Raw genomic sequence first — 22432 nt, 5'->3', positions numbered from 1 at the left:
GCAAGAGCGCTTTCCCTCTGTCCCTTGCTCTGACTTTGCGTCTTGAATAAATAAATAAATAAATAAATCTTTGAAAGGAAATAAGAACAAAAGTTTAAAAAAAGAGAACTTCTATTTTTACCTCACAACCCATAAATTAAAATTTCCCATTCAGAATATTAAAATTTTGGGGCCAGTGTTGTGGCACAGTGGGTTAAGCCGCTGCCTGTGATGCCAGCATCCCATATGGGTACCAGTGTGAGTCCCTGCTGCTCCACTTTTGATCCAGCTCCCTGATAACGTGTCTGGGAAAGCAGCAGAAGGTGGCCCAAGTCCTCAGTTCCCTGCACCCACATGGGAGACCTGGATGGAGCTCCTGGCTCCAGCCCGGCCCAGCTCTGGCAGTTGCGGCCATTTAGAGATTGAACCAGCAGATGGAAGATTGTTCTCTTTCTCTCTCTGAGACTCTGCCTTTCAAATAAGCAAACAAATCTTTAACGACAGGTATTTCAGAACTTCACAGAAAGTGTTAAATAGCACTATCTATCAACAAGTAAAATGGACAAACACTGTAAACATTATAGCACACATGCTATGTGATTCCACTTATGTAAAATGCACACTCATCTACTGTGAAAAAGAACAGTTCGACAGTTGTCTGGGGCCACAGCTGCCACTGGAATCAGCCGCAGAGGGGCAGGAGTCATCTTTGGGGCAGCAGGGGTGGGTGTCCTGTTAACTTGTCTGTCATGGGGGTTTTACCAGTACACCCAAATGTCGACACTCATCAAATTACATGCTTCAAAAGGATGCACTTTCTTCTGCATATATTCCTCCAAACTGGTAAGGAAAAACATTTCAAGTAGTCTTCGCACTCTACTAAAGTAATGTATTAAAAGTATGAAAGTAGTGAATTAAAATTCACTAATGACATTTTATAATTAGTATTAGCTCCTAATATTTACTTTATATCAGCCTTTAAGTTTCAAAATGAGGTCTCTTATCATTAGAAAAACCGGATGCTTTTCCGTAGTCCTTCCTAATTCATGTTAAGTACAAAGAAGTCCCTTCTGGGCAAATTATCAGGCACATTGTTTATAGAAACATTACTGTGCAAATCAACTTCTGAGGACGCTGTTCCTTTTTTAAACTTTGAATGTCTCTAATCCCTCATGGCCTATAAATAGCAAAGAAGAGCATTATATTGAATCAGAGGGACTTAATGTCTCCCCTTCCTCTCTCGTAGCATTCTTCCAGCGAAGGAAACAATTACCATAAGCAGGCAGAGAAAATCTCTATGGATTACTGTGCTCTGATGAATTTATCCAAAGATAAACAAGAAAGGGAAATTCAGATTACAGCAATTACCCCTTTCTAAAGTAATCACGGTACACTAAGGAACTGCTAGACAGGTGAGCAGACCTGTAACCTAGAACACTATGATCATTGTGTGTTTATGTTTGAAAAAAAATATGAACACTTATTAAAAAATAGCTCTGGATATAAAAGTCCATAAAGAATCTAACACGGTGATTCTTTGAATGGTGTTCCAGGATAGTCTGCTCCTGTGTTTGAGTTTAAAATTTCCAATTTTGCAAACAAAGGCCAAGTGACAATACAAATATTTCTGTGCAACAAAAGGGAAAATTGATTACAAATTGTTTTCACTGTGATAAATCAAATGATGGTTTGCCATGATTAAAATGGAAAACCCGATCAACTGATATAGCTATTTAAGCAATACAGTTATTAGAAACTTATATTTAGCTTTATATTTGTACATATTTAATTAACATTAAAAAGTTTTCCATTTAAAAGGAATCTATTTGAAAAAATCATTATGACATTGAGAAATATTGTCCCTAAGGAATAAAATTTTCAAAATATACTAGGGATGATAACTCAATGTTTTTCATGTAAATAAAGAAAAACCTGGGATGCAAAGAAATATACAGAAAATTTAAGAATAATTTGAAAGCTGGCGCCGTGGCTCAACAGGCTAATCCTCCGCCTAGCGGCACCGGCACACTAGGTTCTAGTCCCGGTCGGGGCGCCGGATTCTGTCCTGGTTGCCCCCCTTCCAGGCCAGCTCTTTGCTATGGCCTGGGAGTGCAGTGGAGGATGGCCCAAGTACTTGGGCCCTGCACCCCATGGGAGACCAGGAGAAGCACCTGGCTCCTGGCTTCGGATCAGCGCGGTGCGATGGCAGCAGCGCGCCGGCTGCGGTGGCCATTGGAGGGTGAACCAACGGCAAAGGAAGACCTTTCTCTCTGTTTCTCTCTCTCACTGTCCACTCTGCCCGTCAAAAATTAAAAACAAAAAACAAACAAAAAAGAATAATTTGAAAGTATAAATGAAAACAATAAAACTATAAACAACAAAATAAATGTCTAACAAAAATAAGACCTATTTTCATGGAAGTACAGGAAATTCTGTCATTATGTATATTTATAAAAACATTGAAAGTTGGAGCTGGCACTGTGACATAGTGGGCTAAGCCTCTGCCTGCGGCACCAGAATCCCATATGGGCACAAGCTTGGACCTGGCTGCTGCTCTTCTGATCCAGCTCTCTGCTTGTAGCCTAAGGCAGTGGAAGACTGTCCAAGTACTTGGGGCCCTGGTACCCACATAGGAGACCCAGAAGAAGCTTCTGACTCCAGATTGGCCCAGCTACGGCCATTACAGCCATTTGGGGAGTGGCCATGTCCACTCCCATTTCCAACACAAGAAAGACCTTTCTGTTTCGCCCTCTCCCTGTCTGTAACTCTGCCTCTAAAATAAATAAATAAAATCTTTAAAAAAAAAATTTAAAAGTTTCCATGCTCCCCTCCTAAATATATATATGTAAATATAATCACTTATATTTATATATACTGATATATATATAATCACTGAAATTTTAGATATTAGAAAGTCTAATGCTTGCCATTAGTTGCACATGAAATATTTTAAAAAATAAATTATTGCCAAATGTTAAGACTAATAAATAAATTAACAGCATTAAAAAATAGAATATGTAATGTGTATTGTAATCATTAGGAAACTCAAGATTCCTTTGGGCAAATATTGCTGAAGTCATAATAATTCTTTCTTGATTTACTTTTAGAGGCATTTCAGAAACATGATAATTTTAAAGCAGAAAATAAAAGAGAAACTTGAACTGAAGGAAATTGGATGGGGAATCCAGAAACAGAGGTCTTATTTCTGGTTGTCCAAATTATTCGGTGTGGCTTCAGGCAAGTCATTTGCAACTCTCCATTTTTACACTCATTTCCTGGAGAGGCACTTGAAACCAGGAAGGTTCTAAGGAGCTTTTCTTAGTGTTAGGAATCCAGCTCTTTGCATACAAGGATCGCTGTTCCCTGAGTTTGTTGCAAGATGAGAGTGGTCCAGGAACTCACCTTTAGGTTCTGAGGTCGTGAGAATCTGTTGAGAAGTGCAGTCTGAATGAGCTCCCATCGACTCCCTGCTGTTCGCTCCCCATTCTTTTAAGAAAAAAAATTCATGAAGCAATTACTCGAATTCTTTTGCATAATAAAACCGTATGTCAAAGAAGTAAGTATTACACCACGTCTCAGATGAAAAGAACCTCAGTTTTGTTCTCACCTCATCTTCCACAGGGTAGAGGTTTTGTTCAGAACAAGGCATTTTAACATGCTTGTTATCCCACAAATCTTTATAATGTGTTGGAAATGGTTTAGGAACTTCTCCTGCTCGCAAGAGATCTACCTGAAATAGAGGGTAAACAGGAAAACTGTAAGTACGAACAAACCAAGCGTATCTTCTGTAAAACAACACTAAGAAGGGAGCCAAAGCAAGGCTACAAAACAGACGCCAGCTCCCAGGCAAGAAATCACAGTTCTCTTCAGCGTTGCCACTTCTCACCTCCTTTCCCATCAGCTTTCAAGTCACCACATTCTACTCTGAACATCTATTCCTGTCCTATATAGGCCCTGCCAGGCCTCTGCCATTCTTTGCGGAATTTGTCAACAGCCTTCTACTCCTCTCCCTAACTCCAACTGCTTCGAAACACATTCTCCACTTCCCCCACCACAAACCCCGTCCCCATGAAAAACTCTAAAGTCTCTGCCTTGAAACTGCATTAACTTTCTAAGTATTCCCAGCCTTCTAATCCTGTAATGCACACACTGATTCCAAATGTCATTGTTTTTCACATACTCTATTACCCAAATACTATTTATTCTAGATAAGCCAGCAGACTTATTCCTTATACATAGCAAATCCACTTTCATGTCTGTATGCTTGTATATACACCATCTCTCTTTCTCTCTCTCCCTCTCAATTTTTTTTTTTAAGATTTTATTTATTTTACTTGAAAGTCAGAGTTACACAGAGAGAGAAGGAGAGGCAGAGAGAGACAGAGAGGTCTTCCATCCACAGGCTTACTCCCCAATTGGCTGCAACGGCAGGAGCTGCGCCGATCTGAAGCTAGGAGCCAAGAGCTTCATCCAAGTCTCCCACATGGGTGCAAGGGCCCAAGGACTTGGGCTATCTTTCACTGCTTTCCCAGGCCAGAGCAGAGAGCTGGATCGGAAGTGGAGCAGCCGGGACTCAAACTGGCGCCCTATGGGGTGCCGGCACTGCAGGCAGCAGCATTACAGCTATGCCACAGCGTCGGCCTCTCTCTCCCTTTTTAAACACCAATCCTACCAACTGCCATATCCCTACAGTCTCTTTGTCTGGTTAATCCTCTGCTCTCACCTTCACTTCTATGAGGTCTTCAGAAACCTTCCTAGGAGACTATTTCCCTTGTTTTATTAGATCATAATTGTACTAGAGCACATTCACGTTTCATACCCTCACTAGGCACTGAATTTCTTGGGAATAACAATATTAGGGGACAGAGCTTGGTGCAGCTGTCAAGCTGCCACTTGGGATACCTGCATCCCACATTGGAGGGCTTGGTTCGAGTCCCAGCTCCTCTGATAAAAAAATTTTAATTAAAAAAATTTTAAAAATTTTAATAACTTAAAAACTAGCTATGTTAACTTAAAAATTAGCTATGTTAACAGAGCTGGGCCAATCTGGAGTCAGAAGCTTCTTCTGGGTCTCCTATGTGGGTACTAGGGCCCCAAGAACCTGGCATATGTGTATTTATAAGTACAAATGTGATGTAAGCATACACATACTACTGTAACAAACCTTACATAAATGTTTGAGGAAGCAGCATATAATTAAAACCATAAAAGTTTGGTTTTGCCTATTCACATGCAAAGAATCATAATGTGGTTTTCTACGTGTGGCCTCTTTCGCCTAATTTTTTCAAAGCTCATCCATGTGGTATATGTATCAGCAACTCACTGCTGTGCATCAAATATGTATTACCACATAAATAAAGATTTCAATCTTACTAGGCTACGGAGGAGGGGTTCACATGTTACAAGAACCTATTCTATACACACTGAATTCATCCAGTGGGCTTAAGGAAGACCTCCTTGAGGAAGTGGCAATTGAAGAAAGTTCTAAAGAATCAAAAGAAGTTAACTGGGCAAAGAGGGAAAACAAGGTTGTTTCTCAAAAAGGAAATGGCTTATGAAAAGGAAGACTGTTAAACATCAGTTTTATAAAAACACCTGCAACTTACAAGAAATACATTTGCAATCCCTCTGTATAGGTGACCATTAAAACCACAGGGTAAATGAGACCATCCACAGAGCGACAGCGAGAGCAGAAAGGACCTCAGAAAAGTCCCTGAGGAGCTCCAACAACACTTAGTGGCCACATATGGAAGAAGAGCCTAAAAGGAACATAAGAATGTGGTGTCATGTCAGCCAAAGGCTGAAAATATTCCAGGAAGGAAGGAAAGGTCTAGAGTCAAATGTGACTGAGTCAGCCATTCTGCTGAAAGCATTTTCACCTCCTTACGCTGGCCTAGGCAACACTGTAAACATGCTCCACATCATCTGGGGAAAACAACAGCACCAGTCGATATGCCTGCGTGCATGTGCTGGTGTGTATGCCCAAGTGTTCACAGACATGCCCATGAAATTTCAGATCACCTTACATCTCTAACACTGAATACTGGCTTCATTTTATTACTTCAAATTCTGTAACTGTTAGTGTCTGGTGTCCCAGGAATACAATGAAGGATTGTTTATTAAATAACTAGTAATTACATACATATGGGGCTGGCACTGTGACATAGTGGGAAAAGCTGCCACCTACAGCGCTGACACACCACATGGGTGCCAGTTCAAGTCCTGGCTGCTCTACTGCTGATCCAGCTCTCTGCTGTGGCCTGGGAAAGCAGTAGAAGATGGCCCAAGTGCTTGGGCCCCTGCACCTGCATGGGAGACCTGGAAGAAGCTTCTGGCTCCTGGCTTCGGATAGGCCCAGCTCCAACCATTGCAGCTAACAGAGGAGTGAACCAGCAGATGGAAAATCTCTCTCTCTGTCTCTCCTTCTCTCTCTGTGTAACTCTGACTTTCCAATAAATAAATAAATCTTTAAAAAATTACATACATATCACATTATTATTTTGAGAGTCTAGGAGAAGAACAAGAGGATTATTAAACTCTGCGAACTGCCTAAGAGAGACTTAGGTTTTTCTGAGTTACATACTTCATGTAACCGCTGCATTTTTCCAGTGATGCTGTTCTTTTTTTTTTTTTTTTTTTTTTTTTTTTTTTTTTTTTTGACAGAGTGGACAGTGAGAGAGAGAGAGACAGAGAGAAAGGTCTTCCTTTACCGTTGGTTCACCCTCCAATGGCCACTGCAGCCGGAGTGCTGCAGCCAGTGCACTGCGCTGATCCGAAGCCTGCAGCCAGGTGCTTCTCCTGGTCTCCCATGGGGTGCAGGGTCCAAGCACTTGGGCCATCCTCCACTGCACTCCCGGGCCACAGCAGAGAGCTGGCCTGGAAGAGGGGCAACCGGAACAGAATCCGGCACCCCGACCGGGACTAGAACCCGGTGTGCCAGCGCCGCAGGCGGAGGATTAGCCTATTGAGCCGTGGCGCCAGCCTGTACTACTTTCATAATAAATAATATTTTATTTTTCTTTTAACTCAAAGGCCTTAGAGTCTCCAAAAAATAGTAATTATACAGATTAAATACTGATAGCATAGGATGCTTCTGAGTTTTCTTTGTGGGGAATGGAAAAGTGAGGAAGGAGAAAAGTTAAAATATAATTTAACTCCCTCAATCTTCTTTCCAAATCTTCACCATTCTTAACAGCTCAGCCAGCCAAAGAAATTTAATTTTACACACATTACCAACTCCTCTACTTCCTTCATCACCTATATTTAAAATTTACCATTTCCCATTAATTTTAATTTAAAAAAAATGCAACCTTCTCTTTTCTTTCCTTTAGCCCCATAATTATCACCCTACGTCAGGGATTGTCAAACTTTTTGTGGGAGAACTCTTTTCTTCCTCTGAGAAATCTGTTAAGAAATCTTTTATATTTCCAATAAAAGCTCTTTTTATAAAGATAGTTTTTATAGTAACTTTTACTTACTCTAACATGAATAAGTGACAATGAGGTAGTTTCGTGTGATGCAAATTTGAAATTAAGAGTTAGAGATAACAGCTAAAGTGTACACCAGTCTATTATTTATGTTTACAGCTCTTACTCAATATGAAAAAAACTCCTGGGGCAGGTATTTGCCTAGTTGTTAAGATGCCCACATTCCATTGTATAAAACTTGGATTTGAGTCTCAGTTCTGTGCTCAATTCCAGCTTCTTGATAACGTGCACGCTGGCACACAGCAGGTCATGACTGAAGTATGTGGGTCCCTGGCACCCACACAGGAGACTTGGACTGAATTCCTGGCTCCTGGCTCAGCCCTCGCTCGGCCCAGTCATTGAAGGCATTTGGGGAGTGAACCAGCATACAGAAGCTCTGACTGTCTCCGTCCCTATGCCACTCAAATGATAAAGAGAAAGAGAAAAAGAAAATGCTGACTCCCACACCTAAGTGCAAATGGTAACATTTTTTAAACTGTTGTTTTGACATTTAAGCAAATTCTTAAATGTTAAGCAGCAGTAGCAAGAGTTATCCTGGCAAAATCTGCTGGTTAAAATATGGTATTAAGCATCTTCAAATGTTGAATGTGCTTGTTATTTCTTTGATTACAGGTTTTTCAGTTAGAAAAATGTAATTTAGAAAATAAACTTGAGTTACACCCCTGGAGCACCTCCATGCCGCACACGTGTTACCAGTATCTCCTTTCTGAGGGCCACATTACCGCTCCCTGCTTGGATGAGCCTATCCTACTTCCCTCCCATGCAGCCATCTGACTGATCGTACAACCATCGCCTGGGTCCTGACACCGGAAGCCATCTGAGATATGGATCCCATTCACTTTTCAAGTCTTCTCTTCCATCATTCTTCACCAAAATTCTAAACTCTAAGCAACATGACTGTTTCCACTTCTAAAACAAACAGGTTTCAATACATAGCCTTGTCTCAGAAAGCTCACATATCTATTTGGAATTCTCTTAACTTCCTAACCCCACCTCAGAAATTTCTACTCATCTTTAAGAGCTCAGCTCAAGCCCACAACCCTGGTCAGTATCATTTCCATCTCTAAACATGCTACAGAATTCGAATTTCAAAATATTTGGTCACATCTAGACCAAGCTATATGATAAATGAGGTGTCTCGATTGTCTAGTCTCTGTGAAATCTAGAGTGACTAAAACGGAGATGAAGATTTGAAACTGTCTAATGAGCAATACACTTGCCAACACTTGGTAATGATTGCACAGTTCAGTAGATTAAGTATACAGAGTTAAGCACGTAAAATGGGTTAGCTTGTTCGGTGTTGTGATACAGCAGGTAAAGCACTTGTCTATGATACCAGCAGCCCACATGGGTGCTGGTTTGAGTCCCAGGTGCTTCATTTCCCATCCAGCTCCATGCTAATGGCCTGAGAAAGTGGCAGAAGACAGCCCAAAGGCTTGGGGCCCTGCATGCACCCATCTGGGAGTCATGGATGAAGCTCCAGGCCCAATTCTAGCCATTGTGACCATCTTGGGAGTGAACCAGCGGATGGAAAACCTCACCCCTTCCTGTAACTCTTTTCAAATAAATAAATAAATCTTTTTTGAAAATAGGTTAACTTTATGTACCTCAAAAAAGTCACTCTTAAAAAAAAAACAGAACCTACAGAAAGTACAAGAGAGATGAGAATGAGAGGTTACTGCTGAACAGATTCACAACATTTTGAATGTACTTAATGCCACTGAATTGCACACTTAAAAATTGATAAAACAGAAAATTTTACATTATGTATATTTAGCATAAAAAAAGGAGGGGGCAGCACTGTGCATAGTGGCTAAAGCCGCTGCCTGCAATGCTGGCATTCCATATGTGTGCCGGTTCGAGTCCTGGCTGCTCCACTTCCGATCCAGTTCTCTGCTATGGCCTGGGAGAGTAGCAGCAGATGGCCCAAGTGCTTGGGCCCCTGTACCTGCATGGGAGGCCCAGCTCTGGCCGTTGTGGCCATTTGGGGAGTGAACCAGCAGACAGAGGACCTCTCTCCTTGCCTCTGCCTTTCTGTAACTCTTCCTTTCAAATAAATACCTAAATCTTTAAAAAGAAAATAAACAAAACAAAAAAAAAAAAGGAGGCGTAGGCATTTAGCATAGTGGTTAAGATGCCCAACATCCATGTAAGACTGGGTTTGGGTGGGTGTTGCGTCACAGCAGTTTAAGTCTCTGCTCAGGACTCCCGCATCCCATAACCCAGGGCAGATTTGAGTCTCAGCTACTGACCTTCTGATGCAGCTTCCAGCTAATGCATTCTCAGAGGCAGCAGACGATGGCTCAAATATTTGGGGCCCTCCCACCTAGACAGAGTTCCAGGCTCATGGTTTCAGCTTGGCTCAGCCCAGGCTGTTGCAGACATTTGGGAATGAATCAATGGATGGGAGATCATTCTCTGAAAACAGATAACCATTTAAAAAACCTGATAAAGAGTGCCTGAGTTTGATTCCTAGCTCTGGCTCTTGATTTCTAGCTTCCTGCTAATGAGACGCTGGGAGGCAACAGCAATGGCTCAAGCAATTAGGTTCCTGATACCCACATGAGAGACCTAGACTGCATTTCTGGTTCCTGACCCTGGCCCTTGCCCAGAACTGGCTACTGTGTGCATTTAGGGTATGAACCAAGAGTTATCTTTCACTGCCTAGCGGAAAAGAGAAAAAAGTAAAAAAGGAAGATGAGATTGGATTCAGACATGTTTGAGATACCAGGGAGGCAGTCAAAATGACATACAGGAGAATCTAAAGCTCAGAAAACATGGCAAAAGAGAATGACTTAAGGGTACTGAACCACAAATACAACCTTGAGTTTTAGCGACTAAAACACACCTAACATGTGTTGGGAGCTCAAAAATACGAGGTTTCTTAAAAATGAAAAATTCAATTTCATCACCAGCCGACAATGATTCACCTTGCTTATTTGTCAGGTACCGTATTCAGGAATAAGCTATCATTTATTTCTCCATTCCGTAGACAGCTCAGTATTTTATATATGCAGTAAAAAGAACCTTCCATGCATTGCTCTAGTGTTCACTTCAATAAATATCACAACGATCCAGGATTTGCAGGCCTCTCTTCATAGGGAAGAGGTGATACCCACCCGCACAGTTACTGTGTGATTGGCAGACGGTCTCAAGGGGGGCAGCCGGATCCCACACCGAGGCATTCTTCTCATTTCCTCTATGGGCGTTCCAAGCCACTTCTTATCTGGAGAAAGGTGAGGTGGAATGTATTTAGGGGTCTTCCTTTCTGTTCTTTGATGTTTGATTTCACATTGTTCTTTTCTAAGGTCGAGACAGTCACAAATTATTCACTGTTGCATTTCCCTGGGATACACAAGCACAAAACTTACCCAGAACATGACTGTTTAAAGTGCACCAATCTTCTCTCACTTCAGTTGTTTCATTTTTACAATCAAACGTTATAAAGCTTATGTTAAAACCCAAGAATAATATTTTCAACAGTCTGTGGAAAGAATTTCCAAATATATATAAAGGACCTTCTGAAAACAGAACTGAGGTATGGTTCACAGAATCTGCGACTTCTAGGGTCCCTTCAGAGTAATTTTCAGTGAAGTAAACTTACTATCACAGAAACTACTGAGTGGGCTTTAAGATTCCATGTGAAAATACCAAATTATGAGCTTTATACAGTAAGACACAAATGGATTTAAATCCCAGTATTACCACCGACAAGCCACATTTCGGCTATAACCGTAGCTCAAGTCTGTTTTCCATTTATAAAGTGAGTACAATACCACTTGCCTGACAGAGCATTACAGAAACTCTAATAAACAACTGCCTAGAAAAATGGTTAAAAATGGGGCTGGCACTGTGGTATAGCGGGTAAAGCCACTGCCTGCAGTGCCGGCATCCCATATGGGTACCGGTTCAAGTCCCAGCTGCTCCACTTCTGATCCAGCTCTCTGCTATGGCCTGGGAAGGCAGCAGAAGATGGCCCAAGTTCTTGGGCCCCTGCACCCTCGTGGGAGACCTGGAAGAACCTCCTGGCTCCTGGCTTCGGATCGGCAAAGCTCCGGCTGTTGTGGCCAACTGGGGAGTGAACCAGCAGACGGAAGACCTCTCTGTCTCTCTCTGCCTCTCCTCTCCCTGAGTTACTCTTTCAAATAAATAAATAAATCTTTAAAAAAAAGAGGAATTATTATCAAATAATTTTCGTGTTCTAATGATTCCCATAAATTCCAGAAGGAAGTTCATGAAACTACCAGAAGGAAGTTCATGAAATACTGATTTACAGTATTTTTTCCACTTGTTTTCTGTTCCTGATATTTCTAGAATTTGAACTTTGACAGCTAGGTTTACATTTAGCACACATAGTTAAGAAGGAACAACTATTTCTTTGCTTTACTATAAATCTTAACTTGTTAAACCCTCTTACAAAATCATAAAACATACTACACCATTGGAGAGACAGCCCTGACGGGAAACATTACCTTCTGTCCTCTGTTTTGGGCATTCTCATGAAGTGGTCTGTGATTTTAGAATCCTTCTTCCCATGTTGTTTGGAATTTCTGCATTCCACATTCAGGCTAGAAGTGTTTCCAAGAAGCTTGGCATTCAAATCATTCATTCCTGCATGGCTCTCTCCTCCTTCAAACTGGAAATGCGATCTACCTTCACCTCCCTTAGCAGAACACCGCTTCCTGAACTCGGTGTCGGCTTCTTTAGCTTGGAACCTTGGAAGTTTATTAGCTGTCTGGGAGGAGCGGCCGTCTTCTTGTTCATCAAAGCTGGGACTCGTCTCTTCCTCTGCTTCCGAGTCTTGACAGCTGTTTTTGGAGTTATCTACATCCATGGGTGAGTCAGGTTCACTTTCCTTCTCAAACGGAGGAGAACTTCTCAGGCTCCCCTCTCGCGCGCTCAGTCTGTTGTCATTGCTCAGTCCAGTACCAGCATCCTCAGAGCCGACGTCTGACAATGGGCTCTCTGGCACCACGTCTGCTTCCTCCTGCTGACAACCTGCACAGCCTTCCACGCAATGGCAAGACTTGCCGCACTTCTGGTGGCTTCTGGCTTCTCTGGCCTGCTCGTCTTCTGTAGTCTGCTTTGCATTTGCAAGCTTTACAGGTGTCAAAAATTGTTGATTATCTCTATCTTCGTCGTCGTCTGTGTCACTGGGATCCTCAGTTTGGGGTGACTGCTCCGTGTTAGCATTACTGAACTGCTCTGATAGCAGAGTGACTGTGGGAGGCTCACCGTCCAAATGCTGCTCCGTCTGTTTGCCTTCATGCTGCCACTTACACACAGCTGCAGTCTGCTGCTGGTTCAGATACTGTGTACTTTTCTCAACAGCTGGTTTATCAAGACTTCGCTGAGAGACATTTTCCAATTTTTCCAAGTTATGCTGGTAAAAGTTATCTTTTTGTACAGAACTCATCATGGATTCTATATTTGTATTGTTGTTTTCTTTACTATGCAAACTATAAGAGAAAAGAAAGAACTAAAGGTAACTTGTGATAAAGTCATTTATCTGGCTACACTGCACCATTTCACAGCAATAGTTATACTCCTTGTGGTTCCTTGAGCACACAGCATGCTGTTTCCCGACTCCATCTTTGTACGTGCGCTGTGATGCCCTTCCCCCAGCTGTGTCCCCTGCAAGTGTCTGCTTTTCCTTCAAGTCTTTTTTTTTTTTTTATGGATATTTTAGTACTGAATCTAATAATTCGTGTGTTTTTTTTTGTTTTTTTTTGGACAGGCAGAATGGATAGTGAGAGAGAGAGACAGAGAGAAAGGTCTTCCTTTTTGCCATTGGTTCACCCTCCAATGGCCGCTGCGGCCGGCGCATCTCGCTGATCCGAAGCCAGGAGCCAGGTGCTTCTCCTGGTCTCCCATGCGGGTACAGGGCCCAAGCACTTGGGCCATCCTCCACTGCCTTCTCGGGCCATAGCAGAGAGCTGGCCTGGAAGAGGGGCAACCGGGATAGAACCCGGTGTGCCGGTGCTGCAAGGCGGAGGATTAGCCTGTTAAGCCACAGCGCCGGCCACCTTCAAGTCTTAAACCTAAATCTCACTCACTCCTCACACATCCTCATGGCCCACAGGTAAAGGCCATCATTGGTTTCTTTTCTATGCAACCACCACTGCACCTTGCTCATGCCTTTACTGCTGCACTTCTCACACCAAGCAGCAATTGCATGTTCTTGTGTCTCTCTCTAGTGCTACACTATCGCTAACTTAAAGACAAGCCCAGACAGCTTAGCAGGTTAAGCCTCCGCCTGCAGAACCAGCATCCCATATGGGTTCTGGTTCTGTCCTGGCTGCTCCACTTCCAATCTAGCTCTCTGCTATGGCAGAGAGAATGGCCCAAGTGCTTGGGGCCCTGAAACCACATGGTAGACCTGGAGGAAGCTCCTGGCCTCACATCAGACCAGCTCCAGCTGTTGTGGCCATTTGGGGAATGAACCAGCAGATGGAAGACCTTTCTTTCTGTCTCTCCCTCTCTCTGCCTGTAACTCTACCTCTCAAATAAATAAATAAATAAAATCTTAAAAGAAAAAAAAAAAAAAGACAGGCCTTGCTGCTCTTTCATCTCTATATAAGCAGGTTTCTATACCTCTCTGGTTCAGCTGTCTTGATTCCTTTGGTGTCCATCCAACTGGTAATGGTCTTCTGTTTGAAAACTATAAAAAAGAATAATTAATGTACATGCATTCATTCCTTCAAATTAAAAAAAAAAGCACATACAGGTATATTCTGTGATTAAACAAATATAATTTCTTCCATCCTAAGCAGTTAAGAATTAAGATGCGAACACAAATACTACTACTTATTGGGGCTGGCACTGTGGTATAGAAGGCTAAGCCTCTGCCTGCAGTGCCAGCATCCCATATGGGCACTGGTTTGAATCCTGGTTGCTCCACTTTGGATCCAGCTCCCTGCTAATGCACCTGCGAAAACAGCAGAAGATGGCCCAAGTGCTTGGGTCCCTGCACTCACATGGGAGACCGGGAAGAAGCTCCTGGCTCCTGGTTTCAGATAAGCCCAACTCCAGCCATTGCAGCCATCTGGGGAGTGAACCAGCAAATGAAAGCGACCTCTGTGTGTGTGTGTAACTTTCAAATAAGTAAATAAATAAATCTTTAAAAAAAAAAGTTAGTACTCCGGGCACAGGGCAGAAAGTGGCTGACACACAAAGGAGATGGAATGGCCTAATAGATGAGAGCACAGGCTCTGAAATGAGAGCACCTGGATCCAAATCGCATCTCTCCCACGGGCTTCCCACGTGACTCTGTGAAGGGTCATCTGTCTGTCTCAGATTCCTTATCTGTAAGACACGCACAATAACAGTACCTCTTGGGGTTCATGTGCAGCTTAAGGTAACTTTCTTAGGATCCAAGTAAAGCATTACGGCACTATCTGGTGTATGTTCAGTAAACTCTAGCTCTTAATTATCTTTACTATTAAAAGAGGTCCTGATAGGGAATTAAGGTATTTCTAAGGAAAAGATTACTTTAGGGACAGGAGTAAGTGGAGATAATGGGTTAAGAACTTCTTATAAGAGGCAGTGCTTGAGTTGTACCTTTAATAATACACATGCAGTCACATAAAGGGAAAATCATAAAAGGCACCATGGCAAAGAAGTAACAGAACTTAAAAAGAAAGCAACAGGAGGCCAGTGTTGTAACAGATAAGCTGCCACCCGCGACCCACATATCCCATATGGGCGCTGGTTCGAGACCTGGCTCTTCACTTCTGATCCAGCTCCCTGCTAACGTGCCTGGGAAAATAGCAGAAGAGGGCCCAAGTGCTTGGACCCCTGCACCCACGTAGGAGACTTGAAAGAAGTTCCGGGTTCCTGGCCATTTGAGGAGTGAACCAGCGGATGAAGAGAGCTAGCCCTCTCTAACTCCGCCTTTCAAATATGTAAATTAAAAAAAAAAAAAAAGCAACAGAAAACATGGCTGAAAAGTCAGCCATGAGAATATCTTAGTGATCCTTGAATGATCCACAAAAAGAGGTACAAAGGTGTTGAGCAGGCATTTAGCCCAGATAACATCAGAGTGCCCAGGTTCAGTTCCCAGCTCCAGCCCCGACTCCAGCATCTTGCCAGTGCAGACTCTGGGGGCAGCAGTGATGGCTCAAGTACTTGGCTTCTGTCAGCCACATGGGAGGTCTGGACTGTGTTCCTGGCTCCCAGCTGCAGCCCCAATGCAGCCACAGTAGTTGCAGGCAACTGGAGAATGACCCAGTAGATGGGAGTGCTCTATGTATCTCTGCCTCTCTAATTAAAAAACAAAACAAAACATGGCAAGTTAACACTCAGGGTGGAATTCCAGAACTCAAGTCTAGAAGGCTCACAGTCGGCATGACTAAATGCATAGAAGACAAACCTGAGGAGCAAAAAGAGCCTACTGGCAGAAATCAGCGAGGAAGCTACCGTTGCAATGAGCTCCATGATCTCCAAATGATCCAGCAGTAAGTGGATCCCAGAGCCAGCCTCCACACCCACTGAGTCAGAATCTATACTTGAGTATAAAGTAAGTGTGCTGCCCACATTTAATATCCTGGATTCCAATGTGAGAATGTATATGCCTTCAGCCACGCACTCACGTCCCCTCAAACAACGTATATGAGCAAAACAGGTACAGGCTCAAATTATTACAATAAACAGTTTATTTATTACTGAGATAATAGCATAATTAAAATACATTCCAGATTTGAGATTTTTATATTCAAATATTCAAATGCAATATGACAGCTCAACTACTAAAAAACTTTGATTAGTATTTTTTTAAAGATTTTATTTATTTATTTGAGAGGTACAGTTACAGAAAGGTCTTCCACCCACTGGCTTACTCTCCAACTGGCCGCAATGGCTGGAGCTGTGCCGATCCGAAGCCAGGAGCCAGGTGGTTCCTCCCGGTCTCCCACGTGGGTACAGGGGCCCAAAGACTTGGGCCATCTTCTACTGCTTTCCCAGGCTACAGCAGAGAGCTAGATTGGAAGAGGGGCAGCACTGGGATGCCAGTGCCACAAGCAGAGGATTAACCTACTGCGCCATGGTGCCGGCCCCCTGATTAGTATTTTTAAAATAGTTTCACCACAAGGAAGTAATTATATATATAGTTGATATTTTTGGTTAAACACCATTATTTAATGATTTTATTATTTCTGCAGCAAAGCATGCTTCAAAGAAAATAACAGCTTGGTCAGGAGGGAGTAAGAGGATGAGCCAAGGGCACAGCTGTGTTAAAGCCCTTGCCTGAAGTGCCGACATCCCATATGGGTGCCGGTTCGAGACTCTGCTGTTCCCCTTCTGATCCAGCTCTCTGCCATGGCCTGTGAAAGCAGTGGAAGATGGCCCAAGTCCTTGGACCCTGCACCCGAGTGGGAGACCCAGAAGCTCCTGGCTCCTGGCTTCGGATCGGCATAGCTCCGGCTGTTGCAGCCATCTGGGGAGTGAACCATCAGATGGAAGCCCTCTCTCTCTCTCTCTCTCTCTCTCTCTCTGCCTCTCCTCTCTCTATGTAACTCTGACTTTCAAATAAATAAATAAATCCTTAAAAAAAAGACAATGAACCATTTGATTCTGAGATTTTTTTTTTTATTTCCTACTGAAACACCCCAAAATCAGTAACTTTTTGAGCGTCACATTGGTGTTCAAAAAGTTTCAGAAGTGAAAGCATTTCAGATTCCAGATCTTCGGATTAAGGGTGTTCAATCAGTGAAGTCTGTGCAAATATTCCGAAGTTTGCCAACTCCAAAATGTGAAAAACATCTGGTCCCAGGCATTTCAGATAATGGATATTCAATCGACAGCAAACACAGCAAGGCCAGTTCAGAAAATTCTCCACTGGCCAACGAGCAGTTAAAACACTCTTTCCCATACTGGTAACATTCTGTGTCAGGATCAGGGGCTGGTCTCCTCCAGTGTACACGAAACACAATGCTATCCTGTAAGCCTAAGGGACCTACGGGCCGCCTCACACCACTTCACGAAAAGCCACGGGAAGAGCTGCAGTGACGCGTTCTCTCCTGCTGCCCGACACCAAGGATGTGTTTCTGGCACCAGGCTTCGGGTGATGATTCCTGAAGCCTGAGAGAGGAGGAACCAAAACCCCCTGCTTATTAAGCATTTCTCGGCCCTCTGGAGGGCCTGCCTACTTCTCTGTCCCATACCACCACTCTGGCTTCCCGAGGCTTCTTTCCCAATACATCCACCTGCCTGCTTCGGCACTTTCATCCCCCATACTCCTGACGCAAGCATAAAATGATGCCCCCCCACATTTCCTGGGAATTTCTTTAACTAGAAGTAATCACGGCAAACAAAGGGTAGTAAGAAATGAAAAAGATACAAGATCTAGAGGTAAACAATGCCGACAGAGATCTGTGCTCAGGCACCTACCTTGGCCAAATCATTGAACTTCTTTGAGTCTATATTCTCATCAAGAAAATGGAATTAGGCCGGCGCCGTGGCTTAACAGGCTAATCCTCCGCCTTGTGGCGCCGGCACACCAGGTTCTAGTCCCGGTTGGGGCGCCGGATTCTATCCCGGTTGCCCCTCTTCCAGGCCAGCTCTCTGCTATGGCCCGGGAAGGCAGTGGAGGATGGCCCAAGTGCTTGGGCCCTGCACCCGCATGGGAGACCAGGAGAAGCACCTGGCTCCTGGCTTCAGATCTGCGAGATGCGCTGGCCGCAGCGGCCATTGGAGGGTGAACCAACGGCAAAAAGGTAGACCTTTCTCTCTGTCTCTCTCTCTCTCACTATCCACTCTGCCTGTCAAAAAAAAAAAAGAAAGAAAAAAGAAAAGAAAATGAAATTAATAACAGGTCCTTCCAAGGGTTTTGTGGATGAAATTATTATCCAGGCTCACAAAGCAGATACTCAACAAACATACTGTCTCCCGACCCTTCTACTCATCTTTCCCGTTGTTTCACTGGGCTTTATGGCGACTTCGAGCCATCACACTTACTCTCCTTAGTAGCCAGTGTGTTTCAGCGAGGTCGTACCATTAGCAGGTGCAGACACAGAATTCAGTGACATTCTGCATAGTAAAGGAATACCTGACCTCCACAAAAAGCCTCCTACAGCAACACAACTGGAATAGCCACTTCACGTAGGAACATGAGTTGCACACAGAGTTCTGCCGGCAGGCAGATGTCCACAGGAAGACAGGCAATACAAAATTTAAAAATACTGAGTAGGGGCGGGCATTTGACCTAGTGGCTAAGATGCCCGCATCCCATATTCCCAGCTCTGCTGATTTTAGCTTTCAGCTAACTGCAGAAGTAGCAGGTGTGGCTCAAGTGGATAGGTCCCCGCCACCCACACGAAGACCTGTATAGAGGCTCCTGGCTTCTATAAGGATTTGGGGAGCAAACCAGCAGATGGGAATCTTCTGTCTTCCTGCCTCTCAAAGAAAAAGATCCATAATAAATATCCATTTCTCCACCTCTCCTCCCAGTGCCTCTCAAATAATTTTTAAAAAAATATTAAATATCCATTTCACTACCTCTCCTACTTCTCTCAGGATAACTATATACTGTGCATAAAATTTTAAATATCAAGTTCCTTAAAAAAAAAAACTCCAAAATTTGAAACAACAATTTTTTAACACAAATTTCGACTTCAAACACTGGGTTAACTGGTGTCCTATACCAGACACACAGCGGACATTTCCAATGCGAAGGGCAGCCAAATACAAACTTGGCTCTTCTGCAGAAAACACAATATCCAACCAGTGAATACTGTCAGCCCCACCTGCAACCACTCCTCCTCTACATGCAAATAAAGTCGAAAAGACCACAACATATCAAATCACACAAGATAGGTACAGAACCTAAAATTCACCCCCAGTTCTCCTTCCCCCAACCTTCTTTCAAATCCACACTCTAAATTTTAAATCCATCTCTTAAACACAACACCCACTGAACACTGTGTTTCCTGCAACTGGTATCTAGGTCTACAATCTTGACTTTCTCTACTCCAGTGTTTTACAAACTACAAATGACCTTTTTTTTTTTTTTTAAGATTTTATTTTTATTTGAGAGTCAGAGTTACAGACAGAAAGAGAGAAATACAGAAAGAAAGGTCTTCCATCTGCTAGTTCACTCCCCAGATGGCCACAACAGCTGGAGTTGGGCCAATGTGAAGCCAGGAGCGACTTCTGGGTGTCCCATGTAGGTACAGGGGCCCAAGCACTTACTTGGGCCATCTTCCACTGCTTTCCCAGGCCATCGCAGAGAGCTGGCTCGGAAGTGGAGCAGCTGGGACCCAAACTGGCATCCATATGGGATGCCAGTGCCAGAGATGGAGGCTTCGCACAGGGCCTGCCCCCTATTTTTTTTTTTTTAATGAAATAATACAACATAAGAATGTGTCTGACATGGTAAATAAAAGTATTACTTCATGAAACATGCTTCAGTTATAAATATGGCGTGTTTCCCAGGTTGTACTCGTATATACCATACAACTGCAAAATTTCTCTGCACCAAAATAAATTTATCTTTTTAATTCCATGTTCCCACAAACTCTCTGAAGTACACTGCACTGCTTACTCCGTGCACCAAATAAACTTACACGGGGTGTTATACTCAGAGAAGTCCAAAAGTCACTGCTTAAATAATCTTTCCTAAAAGAATTCCCCTCCTTAAAAGCTTTTCAGCAGTTTCCCACTAACACAGAATGAAGCTCAAACTCCTTAAAACAGCCTCCGGTTTGCCCAGGAGAAGCACATCGGACACTCCCACGGCCTGTACATTTCAGTCCTACCAGTTTCTGCATGTGCTGTTTCCTCTCACTGACTTTTCAAGCTTATATGATCTAAATTATGCCCACAGAACCCATTGTCATAGTTTATGATATGAAAGCCCCAATCTCTTTGTCTAGCACAGACATACTTAAAATTCTTTGGTACAAACCCAGGTATTGCACTGTGTCCTGAATCCACATACTTCTCGGCTTTCCTACTGTCTGCATCCAACGCTAAGCCACTACTATCTCCCACCTAAACTAACTCCTTACCTAGTCTTGGGTCTCTAGTGTGAGCCCTTTCTTTTTTTAAAAAAATTTATTTATTTGAAAGAGTTACAAAAAGAGATAGAGAGAACTTCCATCTGCTGGTTCACTCCCAATATGCCAGCTACAGCCAAGAGCTTCTTCTGGGTTCCCATGTGGGTGCAGGGGCCCAAGCACTTGGGCCATCTTCTACTGCCTTTCCAAGCCATAGCAGGGAGCTGGATCAGAAGTGCAGCAGTTGGGACTCCAACCGGTGCCCATACGGGATGCCAGCACTGCGGGCTGTGGCTAAACCCACTAGGCCACAGCGCTGGCTTCATTCTTCTTCCTTTCAATCCATTCTTTACTTTCTACACATTAGCCACAGGCACTTTTAAGCAAACAAAACATAACCTAATCAAGTCTCTCTACTGAGAACTCCTAACAGGCTGGGCATTCCTGGTCGAAAAAAAAATTCAAACTCCAAAATGCTTCAAAATCCGAAACCTTTTGTACACCAACGTGAGGCCACGGGTGGGAAACTCCTTCCCTGATCTCAAGTGGTGCCTGCACTTCAAAACGCTGGTGCAGTAAAAAAATGCTCTATAAAGTTGATCTTCGGGCTGTGCATAAGGGGTATGTGAAACTGACGTGAATTTCCTACTGAGCTGCCCTTGCATGTGTGCGAACATGCCACAAAACAATAAAGCACTTCTGGTTCCAAGCGTTCTGGGTGAGGGATTCTCCATTGGAGTTGTGTCTCGTGGCCCTGCAAAGGTCAAAGTCCTTGTCTACACACCCCAGTGCCATCTCCTCCTACCCCTGGGCAGCCCCACTCTGTCACTACTCTCTGTCGCTCTAGGCCCTGTAGCCTCTCCCCGCAATACTTCTTGGCCTTCTCTTCCCCAGGCTAACCTCAACGCATTGCTCAGTCCCCAGGACAAGCATCTCCCCTACCGGAGGACCAGTTTTAATCCCCTAAACAAGTTTAAGCAGAACGACCAGTCCCGCACCCCGGCAGAACATCCGTTCTTAGAGCGACGTGTGCCATTCTCCTTCATTCATTCTCTCTCTCGAGGAATTTTAGGTTAGGAAGGCAAGAGGCCAAGCCCCTCTGGTTCAAACACTGGATGCCGGGATAAGGGCACTGCCAACTAAACAGCTCCGTGGGGCCGCGAACCTGCCCCGGTGACGTGGTAACAGCCCGCTCTGTCCACCCAGACGCACACAAAGGGATTCACAAACGACTACGGACAATTTCCCAATCCAAGCGAGGAAAGCAAACAGGTGGCCTCTCCCGCCATTTCCAGCCGGGGGCTGTCCCACTACCAAGCGCACGGCGGCGAACCGGCCCCTCCGCGGCCGCACGAGGGGCCGCAGCGCGGGTGCACCCCCGCCCCGGGCCCACGAACTGAGACCAGGACGAGAGGGTCGGGCCGAGACGAAGAACACAAGACTTTCACTCCCCCCCGCCACGTACCAAGCGAGGTGGCGCCGCCTCTGTGCGGTCCCGCCCGCCCCGGGACGCAGCCGGGCGAGGGCGGTGGGAGCCTGAACCGCACCGGGGCGTCCTTGGGGTCGAGGACGCGCCTCTGCCTGTCGGGGAAGCTCCGGGCGTCCGAGGCGGCCGGCGGAGAACTTGCGGCGGTGCCCCAGCGGGGTCGCTTGCTGCAGGGCTCACAGCCGGGGCCCGCGCTCATGCTGGGACCCGGAGCGCGCAGTCCCCGGGCCGGCCCGGGCAGAGAGCCTCATTCACTAACCCTGAGCCGGACAGACTGCGCCTCGTTCTCGGCGCCTCCCCGCACCATTCCCTCTCTGCCGCTGCCTGCTTCCGGAGCTGCGGAGCCGCCAGTCAGGCCCTAGGCATCGCCTGCCTTCCCTCTTCCTCAGACACCCCACCTGGATGCGCCGCTTTGATTCCGGCTCCGTTCACTTTCCCACCACCGGAAAGCTGCCGTCAAGCGACCCCGACTTCCGGGACGCACACTG

At 44.5% G+C, this 22432-nt stretch overlaps 1 protein-coding gene across 3 annotated transcripts in view; it reads right to left on the bottom strand.

Moving 5' to 3' along the window:
* PARG (poly(ADP-ribose) glycohydrolase) overlaps nt 1–22423 on the bottom strand; it is a 125595-nt gene extending 103172 nt beyond the window's left edge. Inside the window, exons 1-6 of one of the 3 annotated variants that reach the window (XM_062215170.1) lie at nt 22343–22423; nt 14061–14127; nt 11939–12925; nt 10586–10769; nt 3587–3709; nt 3382–3465 (exon numbers count right to left, since the gene is read on the bottom strand). In XM_062215170.1, the coding sequence (XP_062071154.1) occupies nt 3382–3465; nt 3587–3709; nt 10586–10769; nt 11939–12925; nt 14061–14098 (1416 nt within the window). In that variant the 5' untranslated portion in view covers nt 14099–14127; nt 22343–22423. Of the gene's footprint in view, nt 1–3381; nt 3466–3586; nt 3710–10585; nt 10770–11938; nt 12926–14060; nt 14128–21923 lie in introns of all 3 variants that reach the window. The other 2 variants (XM_062215168.1, XM_062215169.1) reach the window with 2 other exon arrangements.
* Nucleotides 22424–22432: the final 9 nt, after the last annotated feature.

The sequence above is a fragment of the Lepus europaeus genome, chromosome 17 (assembly GCF_033115175.1).
Source record: "Lepus europaeus isolate LE1 chromosome 17, mLepTim1.pri, whole genome shotgun sequence".
NCBI classification, from domain to species: domain Eukaryota; kingdom Metazoa; phylum Chordata; class Mammalia; order Lagomorpha; family Leporidae; genus Lepus; species Lepus europaeus.
Note: the sequence above shows the minus strand (reverse complement) of the source record. Positions and strands in the feature narration are given on the sequence as shown.